Source organism: Rosa rugosa, chromosome 7 (genome assembly GCF_958449725.1).
Source record: "Rosa rugosa chromosome 7, drRosRugo1.1, whole genome shotgun sequence".
Classification (NCBI taxonomy): domain Eukaryota; kingdom Viridiplantae; phylum Streptophyta; class Magnoliopsida; order Rosales; family Rosaceae; genus Rosa; species Rosa rugosa.
The window spans coordinates 14,316,597-14,331,061 of NC_084826.1; the positions used below are offsets into that span (position 1 = coordinate 14,316,597).

Sequence of the window (14,465 nt, forward strand, 5' to 3'; positions counted from 1 at the left end):
TATTTTCCCGCAGAAACAGAGGAATTCAAAATACTTTTTCTTGAGAGGAGGGGGGGGGGGAGAGGGGGGTTCAGCAAGTTTTTTTTTTTTTTTTTTTTTTTTGTGAAAGGAAGGGTTTGTGTATTCTATTGAGGGTTGATTGGTTTTGATGCTTCTATTTGCTCTTGCTTATTAGTTTTTATTTTTATGAAGCAATGTTGTGGATTGGTACATTGGTTTTTGTTATTTTCTGCCAAATTATTTGGATAATTCATGCTCTAATATACACAATTGAAGTATTTGTGCTGTAAACTTAACATTGCGAGATGATTTTTCATCGTTCTGAGATTAGAATGTGGAGAGCAAAATCATATCTACTACTGAAAATTAGTGTTACTTGGAAAATCTTTGTAACATAATCATAATATCTTGGTAGCAAAATTGTTTTGATTAATTGTATAATGATGTTTAATTCATGATTGACTTGCTAAATAGAAAAAAGAAAAAAAAAAAACATAATTGCAAGAGAGGGTAGTTAGGATAATTTGTAAACAAAAATTGGATTAAAGTAATATAAAAATAAAGGGGGTGTGTGAATAGAGAAAATGAGTGTGTGAATTAGCACCACCCTATATTTATAAGTATATATATATACTTTCAATTTTTTTTTTTTTGCTAGATGGATCGATCTCTCAGTGTGTTTCAGTACTAGACCCTCCTACAATGTTATCTCAAACTTTCCATTTTATTCTTAGAATTCACATATATTGTTCGGGAATTGCTATTCAACATTCTCCATACGCATGCATGCACTATTCAACGTTCTTTACAATGTTTGATACTTGCCTATTGACTGATTAAGCTTGTAAGAGGTTTCTTGAAAGTATAGGTCATAGACTTGTGGGTAACTACTGAACATTATGAAAGTTTTCGGCCAAGGCTAGCTAGGGACCATACATACGATCTATCAAACTATAACAATCAGATAATCTCAATAGGGATCTGGTAAACCAAATACAATTTTCAGACATTCTTTGGCCTATTCACGCAAAGAAATCGATCAGCGTCTATATTAGGTTCGTAAAAGTTTTGAAAGAGATTATCCGAAGGCAAGAACTGTGACGGTGAAAATCATTCACAATGATTACCAGCTTCTAAGGAACTATGAAAATTCTTCTAATCCTCTAAATGAGTAAGAGGAATTGTCTCTTTCAGCTTGCAGTTTAATATAGGTTTTAATCTTTTAGCCCACATCAAACCCCTGCACAACGCCCACAGCTAACATGCGAAACCGCAAATTAATTAGAGGTATATGTTGCCTCAAATATTCTAATTAAATTAACCTTATAGTGCCAATGGGAATGTTGTTAATAAAATTCAATAGCTAGCTAGCTAGATCATCAAGGGACCAAATGTATCAATTTGACATTTCTGAAAAGACTTGGTCGTTATCGATCCGTTATCAATCGTTTCTTTTGCAACTTGGACCCGCAAGTATGCATATGGAAAAGAACAAAAAGTTAGGCCTCCAGTAAGCCTATATAAACCCCCTCCTTGGTTCCTAACTTCATCAAATTGAAAAGCTATAACTTGGCAGCAAAGCAATTAAGAGCATTTCAATATGAAGATGAACACCCAAGTACTCCTCAGCCTCACCTTGGTCATATTCTTCGCAGGTATCGTATTTGCTTTTTTTGTTTGTTTTCAGTTCTCATAATATATTCATTCCAGATATGCATGCATGGATGCATGCATTGATGCCCAACCTCCATTTTATTTGATTTCTATGGGGTTCTAGTTAATTAGTATATGCTTTTTCCTTAGTAAAGAAGAAAATCTAGCTAGTATGTTTTGAGAATGGAGAGAGCACACCGATATTTCCAGCATGTGGAGATATTGTTCTACTATGTTGAACCACACCAATGTTTGATGATTATGAACCGTGTGAACGAGTTTTTAGTTTGTCTTTGGTAATTGGTTACTAGCATCTTGAAAAATACAGTAGAATTTTCTCATAACGTTAGTAAAACTTGATACTAATTATATTGTTTTTGGTTTCCAAGCAGGTGCACATGCGGCTACGATCACCTTCACCAACAACTGCCCCTACACCGTATGGCCAGGAACCCTCACCTCCAACCAACAACCCCAACTATCCACCACCGGCTTCGAGCTAGCACAGGGAGCCAAAAAAGACGTCACCACTCCAGTTCCATGGAATGGCCGCTTCTGGGCCCGAACCAGATGCTCCACCGCTGCCGACGGAAAGTTCTCCTGCGCCACAGCTGACTGCGGCTCCGGCCAGGTCACATGCAACGGCAACGGCGCAGTCCCACCTGCAACTCTAGTCGAAATCAACATCGCAGCTGACGGCGGTCAGGACTTCTACGACGTCAGCCTGGTCGACGGCTTCAACTTGCCCATGTCCGTGGCCCCGCAGGGTGGAACCGGCGACTGCAAGCCCTCTTCATGCCCGGCCGACGTGAATGCCGTCTGTCCTGCGGAGCTGCAAGTGAAGGCCGACGACGGGACCGTGATTGCCTGCAAGAGCGCGTGTTTGGCGTTCAACGAGCCAAAGTACTGTTGCACACCTCCCAATAACACTCCCGAAACATGTCCTCCCACAAACTACTCTCAGATCTTTAAGGAACAGTGCCCTCTGGCTTATAGCTACGCTTACGATGACAAGAGCAGCACGTTTACATGCTTCGGTGGACCTAACTACGCCATTACATTCTGTCCGGCATGAGCAATATAGAGATGAAGTCATAGACGAAGGAAGCTAATAATGAAATCCCTTTTCATTACAATAGTGGGGATAAGAATAAGTTTTATGAATCTTGACACCTTGATATTGTCAAGAAATTTGTACTCATAATTTCGATGGAATAAAGGATATCCTTCATGAATATGCAATCCCTAAGAAATATGTATGGGCTTTGCACCAATTCGTTACATTTTACACCTCTCCTTTATCTCCACCTACATTACACGTACATAATATCCCTCGATTCTAGGGTTCATTTAGTCGACAAATCTGGTTGTTTAGGAACATTATGGATTTTACGAAATCAAACAATAGATCGAGAATCAAAAAAATAAGAGGGTTAAAAGTACTAGCATCACTCTAGAGGGGTCTAGGCATCCCACATAGCAAATCACGAATGACCATTTCACAAAGCAAATTGAAAAAATAGAATTCTTTGAGCTAAGGGCTGTTTCTGTTTGAGATTTCACAGGCTAAATGCATTATGGAAACAACGAAACCTCAGTGTGCAATAATTTCTAGAACACAATACTAACAATTTGAAGATCACTGTGCAAAGATGAGGCAGAGCTGTATTTGATAAGTGACTACATTGTTGTTTATCATATGAAGATGAAATAGCAGATTGATGGCTTACATGGCTTACAATAGGGGAGATCTAACAGAGTAACTCTTTCCCAACTCAGTTATATAGAAACAGTTCATCAGGTGTGCCAAGCTGACCAAGAAGAAGCTGTAGACTTGCAAGTTATGAGAACAAGAGCATGCCAGGATTAATAAACCAGATGATACACGAATCAGGAAAAAAAAAAAGGTAGACCATAGCTGCAAGATAAACACACATCTATCTATAGACCTCACATAGCTACAATTAGCAGGCAAAATATCATTTCAGAAACCAAGTGAAATTTGACAAAAAGACAGGGTCTGCTCGATGACTTCAGAGTCTCGATCAATTAATGAACTCTTAGTTGAATTCATTGACACTTTATAATGCCAACGAGAAATCACAATCAACAAGAAAACTGTTGGACACTTGATAGTAGTAGAACATCCTTTATATCCCAGCCAAGGAGTGTACGTACATACCTTAATGATGTGTACCACACTTGCTTAAAAACAGAGGCATAACTGAAGTAGAGTCTAGAGACTAGTTCATTGCAATGGCAGAATCCACTTCCACAATCATTTACTAGATACAAATCCCACACAGCCCTTCAACAATAGTAGAGAGTAGAGACCCCATAGTTATGCAATTCGAATCTCACCAGCACCAAGATTTGAAGCAAAAGTTTACCATTGAAATATCAGACTGCTCCCTGAGCTGCAGTATGCCAGCCAGGACTGATTCTAGGTCGATCATTAATAAAGCCTAGGCATCACGCCTAGGGTTATTTTGCATTGCCATATAGCTACAAGTCTACAACAGCCATAACCTTATCAGGCAAATGACCATTTCACAGAGAAAACTGAAAAAAGAAAACTCTCAAGTGGTTCTATTTGGAGATTTCAGAGGCTAAATGCACTATGGAAACAACGGGACCTCATTGTGCAATAAAATCTGGGATTGTCTAAGTAAAGATGAAGTCATGAATATCACATGTACGTGGACTGCCTAATGGAAATGCATGCATACTCTTATTGATAAAAGAAAGTTATTTAAGAAATTGCTCCATAAATACAGATACTTCTTTTCTTACTGAAGAGAACATTCAAAAAAGAGAAGTTCTATTCATACCTCTCAAATTTTCATTTGGATCTCCTCTCCATTTTTTCACAGTAAAATTCCAAATTTACCCTTTTTTTTTCCTCTACCCTTTTCCTTTTCTACCTCCACCCTTAGCCACCTCTCTCTCCATATCCAACCTTTGTTCCTCAGCACCGGTAGGCGTCCCGCCACTTTCAATGGTGCGACATGATGCAACACCCAAGAAACCATAGTTTCTAAAACGTCATCGTTGTTGAAAAACAGAGGCTTGGAGAGTATTTGACTCTTCTCTACATTACATATCTTGTAAATAGTTCTAAAATCATATGTCATTGGGTGTAATCAAGGTCATAGTTGAAAGCATCACAACTGATCATTCATCTAATCTGAGTAGTGTATGCTTGCAGTTAATTCCTTCAATTAAATTCATGATTTGTTTTAATCTCCCATATAAAAATAAAAACAAATCGATTAATATTCTTTATTAAAGACATGAATACAACATATCAATGTGAGATGTAATTGGTGTGCGTGGTTGATGTTGAGATGACTAGAAGATTTGCTGAGGGGAGAGATAGAGGTGCTGAGCTTCAATAGCCATGGTACTATGGTAGGCTCTCATCATCTCTCTCTATTTGTTACTTTGTTTGTTTTTTTTTTTCTCCAGATTTTTCAAAGGGTAAAATAGAATTTCATAAATTTCAAAAAAATATGAAGGTCTAAATACTAAATATGTAGGTATGAATAGAAGCACTCTTCGAAAAAAGAAAAAAAAAACAAAGTTTCAGTAACTTGAAGAACAAATTCCAAGTAGTGGATGAACAAATTCCAACTAACCGTATCCAAAATCTAAAACAAAACAAGTTCATTGCAAAGAAAATCGCAATACTGTACCTAGCAAATCCCACATAATTTTGAAAGAGAAAACCCATTCAATGATAACAAGTGTTCTCAAAATCCACTTCATCTGCAAAATTTTCACATTCAATGATAACAAGCTTTCTCAAGAATCAGATTCTAAATTTTCCTGTCTTGCAGAAAAGGTCCTGTCTTGAGATATTGTGGTGACCATATATAACCTCCCTAATAGGCCTACATTTCTCACTAAACTTAGAATAACTTGTTTATATGAAGTCACTGTGGAAAAATTAAGGTGAAGTTGTAAATGATGACTATGAAGTGAAACAAAACATTGATGGCTTTACATTGAGGGGAAGATCTAACAGAAGAACTCTTTGCCAACTCAGCTAGATAGAACTAGTACACTAGGTGTGCCAAATTGACCAAGAAGAAGATGTAGACCTTGAAGTAAAGAGAAATGCTTTCAAAGGCGAAAGCGAGAGGCGAGGCAGTTTGTTAGTGCCTCACAAGACGTTTTCCTCGAGGCGTTCGCCTTTCCTGTATATATTATTTTAATCAATTATGTGTAAACATAAGAATTTGATTACCATGCTACCTATACTTCAACTTTTTTTTGTGTATTTCCATAGTTTGTCTCTTCCATTTTTCTTTCTCACTCATGGTTAATCAAATATGGTTTATATTGATTGTATGACCCATGTTTTAACCAGCAAAAAAAAAATTGTTCAATCAATTTTGGCATATATGGTTTTGTTGCTGATTTAAAATGAATAATTGTACAAATGTCGGCAATAATTAGTAGTATTGGAAATGACATAGAAGAAGCCTAGGCAATTCTCTATATACTAAAGCTCCTGCACTATTCATTTACTGTTCACTCAGGGTGGAAATGTTGTGCCCTTCAGTTTAATGTACAGACAGTTATGCCCTTCAGTTCCCACACTATTCATTCTACTATTCACTCAAGGCGGAAATGGTGAGTTTGCCCTTGAGTTTAATGAATAAAGAAAAGAAAAGAAAAAATCACAAACAAACAATGTCTGAACTTTGGCCCACTAATAACTTTCACACCTCAAGTTTTAAGAATATCAAATTGGTACATGAAATTTTTATCTCGACCCAACATATATACCTAGAATCACTGTAGACGTTAACCCCGTTAACTTTTGAAGGATAAAGTCATCCTTTCCGTACTTGTAATTCATAATATTGGAAACGACATAGAAGCCTGAGCAGTAATTAATAGTATTGGAAACGACATTGAAGAAGAGGGTCATTGTTTTGAGAAAGGCCATTAATCCAAAGTTCCAAACCACGTAATCTCGACAGGAAAAAAAAAAGAAGGCCGCGACTTCATCTTCTTCCTCGCGCTCCCCGTGGCTTTCATGCTCCGTTTCTGCAAAAAACGCCACCCTGATGCCTGGGCGGACTCTTTTCCAGTAGAAAACCTCATTTTAGACCGGCGAGGCGTTTTCCGGTCACCTCACACCGGAGTGCGCACCGGGCTCGCCTCAAAATTGCCTTTGAAAACATTGGTAAAGAGAACAAGAGCATGCCAGGATTAATAAACCGAATGATACACAAATCAGTAAAAAGAAGACCATAGCAGCAAGTTATGAGAACAAGAGCATGCCAGATTTATAAACAGAATGATACACAAATCAGTGAACACACATCGACAAAACTCATATAGCTACAATTAGCATCCAAAATACCAATTTAGAAACCAAGTGAAATTTGACAAAAAAGACAGGGTCTGCTCAGTAACTCAGGGACTGTGAGTTGAATTCGTCGAAACGTTATATATAATGCCAACCAGAAGTCATAATCAACAAGAAAACTGTTCAACACTTATAGTAGTAGAACAACAGTATTATGATGTATTGATTCACGAATTTGCTGAAACTCAAATCTCCCTTAGCTTGCTACACATAACCTGTAAGGCCTATAATTCCCCACATCTTAGTTTGTTAATTAATTCCCTAGAACTTCCCAAACCAATCTTCAATTACAGATGAGAAGGAGAATCGAAAACCATATGGTTTGTTTCTTGATCCGACTCAGCGGAAGTTCAGCGCTGTGAATTGAAAAAAGCTCCCTTTGACTGTTCATCTATCCCTGTCAAATCGTCAACAAGAAGAAAAGGGATTAGGGAAGAGATCTGGGTTAGTTCGAAACCTCGAATCAAAAAAACTGAGTAGCGGATCAACTGTAGAAATGAAATTTTACAGTGATTCGTTACCAGTTTCGTCCACCATAATTCACTTTCTTCTCTTTGGCTCGTTCTTTTGAGTCTTCACTTCATCACTTCTCTTCTCTTCACTTGGTTTCTTGAGGGAAATGTAGAGAACGCGAAGAATCCTTTAATTCTGGGTTTCAACAATGTGAAGAAAGCGGAAAAGACGCGACTCCTTGTCTTGGCAGGAAAATGAATAGCGGGTTGTGGACCAGATTGTAATGCCAAGACAAGGATCTGTTGAACTTCCTTCGCGTCAAATAAAATGGTTAGACGGTCCAAGCTATCTTGTTCTTGCAAAACTCGAAAAGAAAAAAAAAATCATTGAAGTGCCCGACTCTGCAATACGAAAAGAATATTCCAACTCTGTTAGTTTTGATTGGCTGAAAAAGAATTTTGAGAAATTTCCTGAAGATATGATTGCTGAAGGATCCAGAAGTCTATGTCGAACTCGCGAACAACGAAGTCTCATACATATATGTATACTTAGAATTAGACAAAATAAAATAAAAAACAAACGAGTTGACATTTTTTACTTTTGATTTATGCGTTCTTAATAAAACGTTCCTATTAAGTTATTTCGAATGTTGGTCAACTTTCATGGGCTCTTAGGTGAGCTTTAGGAACCAAACATGTCAAAAATGTAATGCAAGCCAATTTTAACATAGCTTGTTTAATATGCAGCTGCTGGTTCTAGTTTTCGTCTTTGAGTATATTCATAAGATCTTGACGATAGTATGTTCATCATGTACTTAAGAGCAATCGTTGCATCGATGTGGTCGTGACAATATTTCCTCATTCAGCGAGTTTCCACGTGAGTACCATTTTCAAATTGCTGCCCTGAAGCAATTTTTGGCTGAGCCTCCACCGTTGATTTAGTGTTCTTGTTCTTCCGAACACAAACAACACAAATTCGATGCCTAAAAAAGAGATAAAAGGAAGCATTATTACACATATCAAACAAAAACAAAACAAGAAAAACATGAAATAGAGAGAGAATAAATGAACAAACCTCTGTGCACGCAGGTAAGATGCAGCTCGACTAACAATTAATGTGCCCAATGGAAGCCAAAACAAAGCAAACAACTTCCCAGGAGTGGCTTTGAAAGAAAAGTCTCTGTAGCCAATAGTATACAAAGAGAAGACTGAAAAGTAGATGGCGTTAACTCCATTGCCATCCATCTCCTTTGCATCTAGAAACCATATCTCAATGATTTTGATGCTTAGTTCAACCAAAATCCAAACTATGGTGAAGCCACATCTTCATTTTTCTTTGCACTTCTCATCAATGGTCTTGATGGCTTGGAAAAACTTCTCCAACTTATCCTCCTGAAAATCAACCTAATTTCCAAGCGGGTCACTGCAGATGGTATCCATTATCATACCCATTAGCACAAATAGAATCATATGAGTCACTTAGCTACATTTGTATCAGGCTTCACATTACTGCACCCAATTGTAGTGATGGTAACAAAGACAAACAGTAAGGAGTCGAGAAAACTTTGACGTTCCTTGAAAGACAATGTAACCAAGCAACCCATTGTAATGTAGAGAACATATAGGAAAATGCGAAGAGCAACACAAAGTATCCTGTCTGATGGAGGCAGTTTCCTGATGAATATATAAAATGAAAACAGAATATGAGACAAACAACTTCCCAGGTGTGGTTTTGAAAGAAAAGTCTCGTTACCTAATAGTATACAAAGAGAAGACCGAAAAGTAGATATGGCGTTAACTCCATTGCCATCCATCTCCTTTGCATCTAGAAACCATATCCCACTGATTCTGATGCCTAGTACAACCAAAATCCAAACTATTGCGAAGCCATATTTATAGTTTTCTTTACGTTTCTCATCAGTGATCTTGGTAGTGTCGGAAAAGCCTTCTCCAATATGTCCACTAGAGTAAATGTCGAAGAAATAAATCGGTACCCCAAATGTATATTGTTTCACCGCCTTCCTTGTATTTTTATGTCACTAATCTACTTGAAGGAGATTGATCCACTTGCACCTGGGGTATAAATTGATCTGTTCACATTTCCAGAACGGTTGCACTATATTACTATCTAATTTCTTAGCCTGGTTGAAGAAGAGAAAATTAATTTTGGGGTTACTTTAGGGATGGTAAGTGTTCTGTTAAGTCTGGCTATTGGATGAGATCACAACCTAAGCAAAGATGTATTGATTATGGTGTACACAATAATTTTGAATATTCTTGCCAATAGACTTAGAACGGTACCTCGTTTAGTCATTAGTCATCATCAATCGACTTTTGTATAGAGACCATCAAATTGCCGATAATATTCTCATTGTGCGTGACTTTGCATAGTTTAAAATTGAGGAAGAAAGAAGATGATCAAGACATGGTGCTTAAACTTGATATGGAAAAATCTGAAGAAAGAATTGAATGACATTTTTTATGCAATATGATAAGCAGACTGGGTTTTTCAACAACATGGTATGCATGAGACGACAAGAGTGACTCAACAAAGCTTAAATCCTCTAGAAAGTGCACAACAATTACACCCACAATTAGAGGAGCGATCAGTAACACGGCTGTTGAACACATTCTGACACTTGCCTTCAAATTTTCATCCAAATTAAACGCTGTACTTATTGTGAGTTTTTTTTTTTTGGGAGCTTCTATGGTGTATGACGAATTGAATTATGAAATCTACACCGATCCACTACTCAAATAAAGATTGCCAGTAAGTTTTAAAAGCACAGTGTCTAACGTGGTTGTCAGAGGGGAAGAGAAGTTTTGTTTATCCTTATATCTTTTTATTTTCTTTTTTGAGTTGGATGACTGTATAAGGTCAACAACGTTTGCAGTTTCGAGTACTCTCCCTCTGCCTTACCTGGGAGTACGTTCATTCTTGCCTTTGTTCTCTAGTTTTTGATATTTACCTTTTTACTTCTAATAACATTGATACTTGCGTTAATGAAATCTCTATTGACCCGATCAATAGCACAGTTATGTATGGGTCCTTGATCCAAAGCACATAATTGAGCCAATGTGTTCCCACTTACCTCATAAAGAGATTAATGTTCCCATTCACCCCATTATGAGTAAAATTACAATTTTAGGCTCAGTTTAATTGTCAATTTACGTCGATGCCACTAACAATCTTTCTCAGGCTCTCTCTCTATTCAGTCTCTGACCGACGAAATCTCCTCTCTCTCTCTACACCGTCACTGGACTTAGGTCGGAAATCTGACTCCAGATCAGAACTCGACGCCGCCAGATCACCGAACTACGACTCAGACAGCCTGAAAACCTGTTTCTGCTCCACTCATTCACGATCCGACAGATGCTCGATGCTGACGATGACGCAGACCTCGATCAGCCCTACTATCAATCTCCACTTTCAGCCCCTGCACGTGGATACCCGGAAGCAGCCTCCGGCGCCGATGATTCCTAGCCGGCGGTGGCCTCCTGCATCTCCTCCCTTCGCCTGAATCTGCTTGATCCCAAATGATGCGTTGTCCACGTCGCTCGAGATCCACCGGAGCAGCGACTGGTTTTGACCTGGAGACGTCGCCGTCTCGGGTAGCGTGGTCTCCCAGTCCTCCAACCCAAGCCCACCGCATCTTTCACAGCCTAATCCGGTCACCACCTCCAAACCGCCGCTAGGCGAGTAGACGATCTTGGAGTTAGAGCTCTGAAGCACCGACGAAAAAATGAGCTGGTCTCACAGTCCAGTGGGTGCCTAGATCAATTTTTTGTGTGTGGGTAAAATAGGGGCAGAAGCGAGAAGGAAAGAAATATAAAAAAAAAAGTTCTATCGGGGGGCAATACAGATCTGTTAAATGTCTATTGGGGGGCAATAAATGTTTTGAATTGATGTAATCTCCTCGTTTTTTTCCTTAATCAAAGTTTTATTTGTCTAATTTTAGGGAGATTAGTTCTTATTCTGGCCACCGAAAGTACTATTGGGGGGCAATAGACCTTTATTGGAGGGGGGGCAATAAACCTCTCCGACCTTATATGAGATCTCTGACGACCTCTTTGGGGACTTCCGCGAAGTTTCATAAACCTCTATTGGCCCCGAATAAACCTTTATTTGGGGGAAATAGAGGTTTACTGGGGGTCAATAAAGGTCTATTTGCGGGCAATAAACATTTCTGGCGACCTATGAGATATCCGACGACATCTTTAGGGACCTCCGGCTAAGTTTTCAAAGAAGTCTGGTGGGTGGCAGCCGCTGACTGGAATCCGGCGACCGGCGACCGGTGATGAGAATTCGGTTGTCTGTGATGGGATTCCGGCGAAGTCTCCTATGGCTTCTCTCTTTTTCTCTCTATGTAACAAAGGGGTGAGAGTAAAATAGTCTAAAAAAAAACTTAATTGGATATTAAGGAAGACCTTAGTAGAGTCTTTATTTTTTTTTTTGGAAGAATTAAAAAAAATTAATGGGGTAAATGGGATAAATAACCCTTTTTTTTTTTTTTGAATCAAACCCAAACCCAAAGGGCGGGTGACAATATATTCATCTAAAGCTAGAATATGCCGTTACATACCCTTCCGCTGCCATCTACAGACAGACAAGAAGGTAGTGGTAGTACTCACAGTGGTACATAAAAAATTAGAAATAGACCTATCCATTAGACATTCATGGACGTAGATATAGCAGATATTCTCCTTTGGTACTACTTCAGAGGCGCTAGAGAAACATAGAGTGCGCACAAACGCTTAGCTTCCTAAAACAAGAAATTATTGTAATTAGACTAACTAAAACATAAAGATGGGCCTAGGGCAAAAACCCTAGCCCAAAATACTGCAGTCCAAGTAGCCCAAGAAGAAGGCCCACCTAAGGCCCAGCAGGCTTGGCTCGGCTCCAGCCATCACCTCTAGACCACCAAACTTCCAGCGCAGCTCCTCCCCGGTGCCTGCTCCATCATGTCCCCGCCGCCCCGAGTCCGCCACAGTCTGCCACGACCAAAACCCGATGAACCCCGCCGCAACATGAAAACACGATGAGACCAGGCCGCCACAAGCTGCATCCCCACGAACCAGTCTCGATGTCACCGTCCCCGATCGACACCGCCATCGAATTCGAATCGCGCCGTCGATCCAAGCCTCTACCGACACAAGATCTACCGCCTCCCAGAGATTACCTGCAGGAAACACAAAACCAAACTGCACCTGCCAAAACTTGAGCAACCCAATCCAAGGACTACATGAACAACCCAATCATTCCCCATCCGACAGCAAAACCACATGACATCGGCGAGGCCAAGGCCAGCCGAGCTGCCAGGGCCGCCACCGGACGAGAGGTTAGCACTAGGACGCCGTCGAGTTAGGGTTTTCTCTCAAAGGGAGAGAGAAGGCTTCGACTTCCGTTCCGTAGCATGGTGTATTAATAACCCTAGAATTAGGGTAAATGGACAAAAACTCTTTATGTATACAATTCACGTAATTATGTATTTTTTTCAAATAATTTCGTATTATTTATTGTTGAAATGGACACGTTAAATTTTATAGACTTGTGACACATTTAATATCATGATTTTCTAGTTTTTTTTTCTTCATATTTTAAACATATTATTAAACAAAAATAAATATAAATTTTTAGAATGTAAAAATTAAATAATTAATCAATTAAAAATGCTTCACTTAACTGGTCAAAGAATTATTAGAATAAACAAAAACGAATAATACACGTATATATTTTTTACATGACCCGTATTCCACTCATGTTATTAAACATATTATTAAACAAAAATGAATATAAATTAATGTAATACCCGGTTGTTTTCTTTAATCAAAGTAAAAACATAATTATGGCATTGCTTTACTTTACATGATGGCAGCGCTTTACCTTTCATGATTTCAATGCTTTAACTTTCATGATTAAGCATAATTGATACGGCTTTTTGACCACGTTCTTAGCTAGAATGAAGCTCCGGCTTAAGCACTTCATTTTCTCTCCAAAAAAAAGAAAAACATATCTTTTCTCTCTCTCTCTCTTCCGAAGCCACCGAAACAGAGCAAATTTCTCCAGCCTTGTTCTCCCTTCATCGACCATCTCTAGACGTCGGACCACTCCCCTTGGCTTCGCCTTGGGTCGCTTTACCTGCTGGACGTCGTCATTCCCTCCGGCACAGCCTCAAAGTCCGGCAAACCAGCTCGATCCGGTTGCACCCGAAAACGAACCAACTCATCCTCCTCGTGTTTCCGGCCACCAATTCCCCCCAAACTTCATCCTCGAGCTCGCCTCAACGTCCTGAAGCTCCCAGAAGTGGCCTTGCACGGCGGCGCTACTCGTGGTGGCGGCTGGAAGCCAGACCCGATCAAATCGAAAACCGAAGCTTCGATCGATATATCTCGCGTTACAGGACGTTGTTTTGAGTGTTTCTTGAACTGGTGAACTCAGAGTGAGGATCTGAACAACTTTCCAGAAGGTATCGAGGCCTGAAGTTGCAGTTTTTACGTCGAACTAGGAGCTCGCCGGTTTCTGAGTTTTTTTCCGGCCAACCGACTGGTTTGAGGTAATTTCTATTCCTTCCGGTCATTTTCAGCTTACATGCTAGTTAGGAAAATCATTAGGCATGATGAGATGAAGAAGGGCAGCCCGGCCCCGACACCATTGGCGGTGGTCGGCGGCGGCTCTGCCACTAACTCCGGCGGCCATTTCCGGCCACCTCCGGGGATCAAAAATATGGTTTCTGTACATTTTCAGATTCTATATTTCAATACGATCATTTTGATATATTATACACAATTTTTGGATATCATATGATTAAGTTATGAATTTTACAATTTCGATCGATTTCGATCGTTCGATTTGTGATATGTGAAGATCGGACCGTCCGATGGACTTGTAGTTTTGATATGTTGATCTTATGACTGTCCCAGTGGCTTTGTGTGGTCATGGGCGAAGATCCGACCGTTGGATCTTCGTATAATTGCTA

At 39.4% G+C, this 14,465-nt stretch overlaps 1 protein-coding gene across 1 annotated transcript; it reads left to right on the top strand.

Moving 5' to 3' along the window:
• The first annotated feature begins 1,539 nt into the window (after positions 1-1,539).
• LOC133721058 (thaumatin-like protein 1b) lies at positions 1,540-2,888 on the top strand. The gene is made up of 2 exons (XM_062147576.1): positions 1,540-1,655; positions 2,046-2,888. The coding sequence occupies exons 1-2, from the start codon at positions 1,601-1,603 to the stop codon at positions 2,726-2,728; spliced, it is 738 nt and encodes a 245-aa protein (XP_062003560.1). The 5' UTR covers positions 1,540-1,600; the 3' UTR covers positions 2,729-2,888.
• Positions 2,889-14,465: the final 11,577 nt, after the last annotated feature.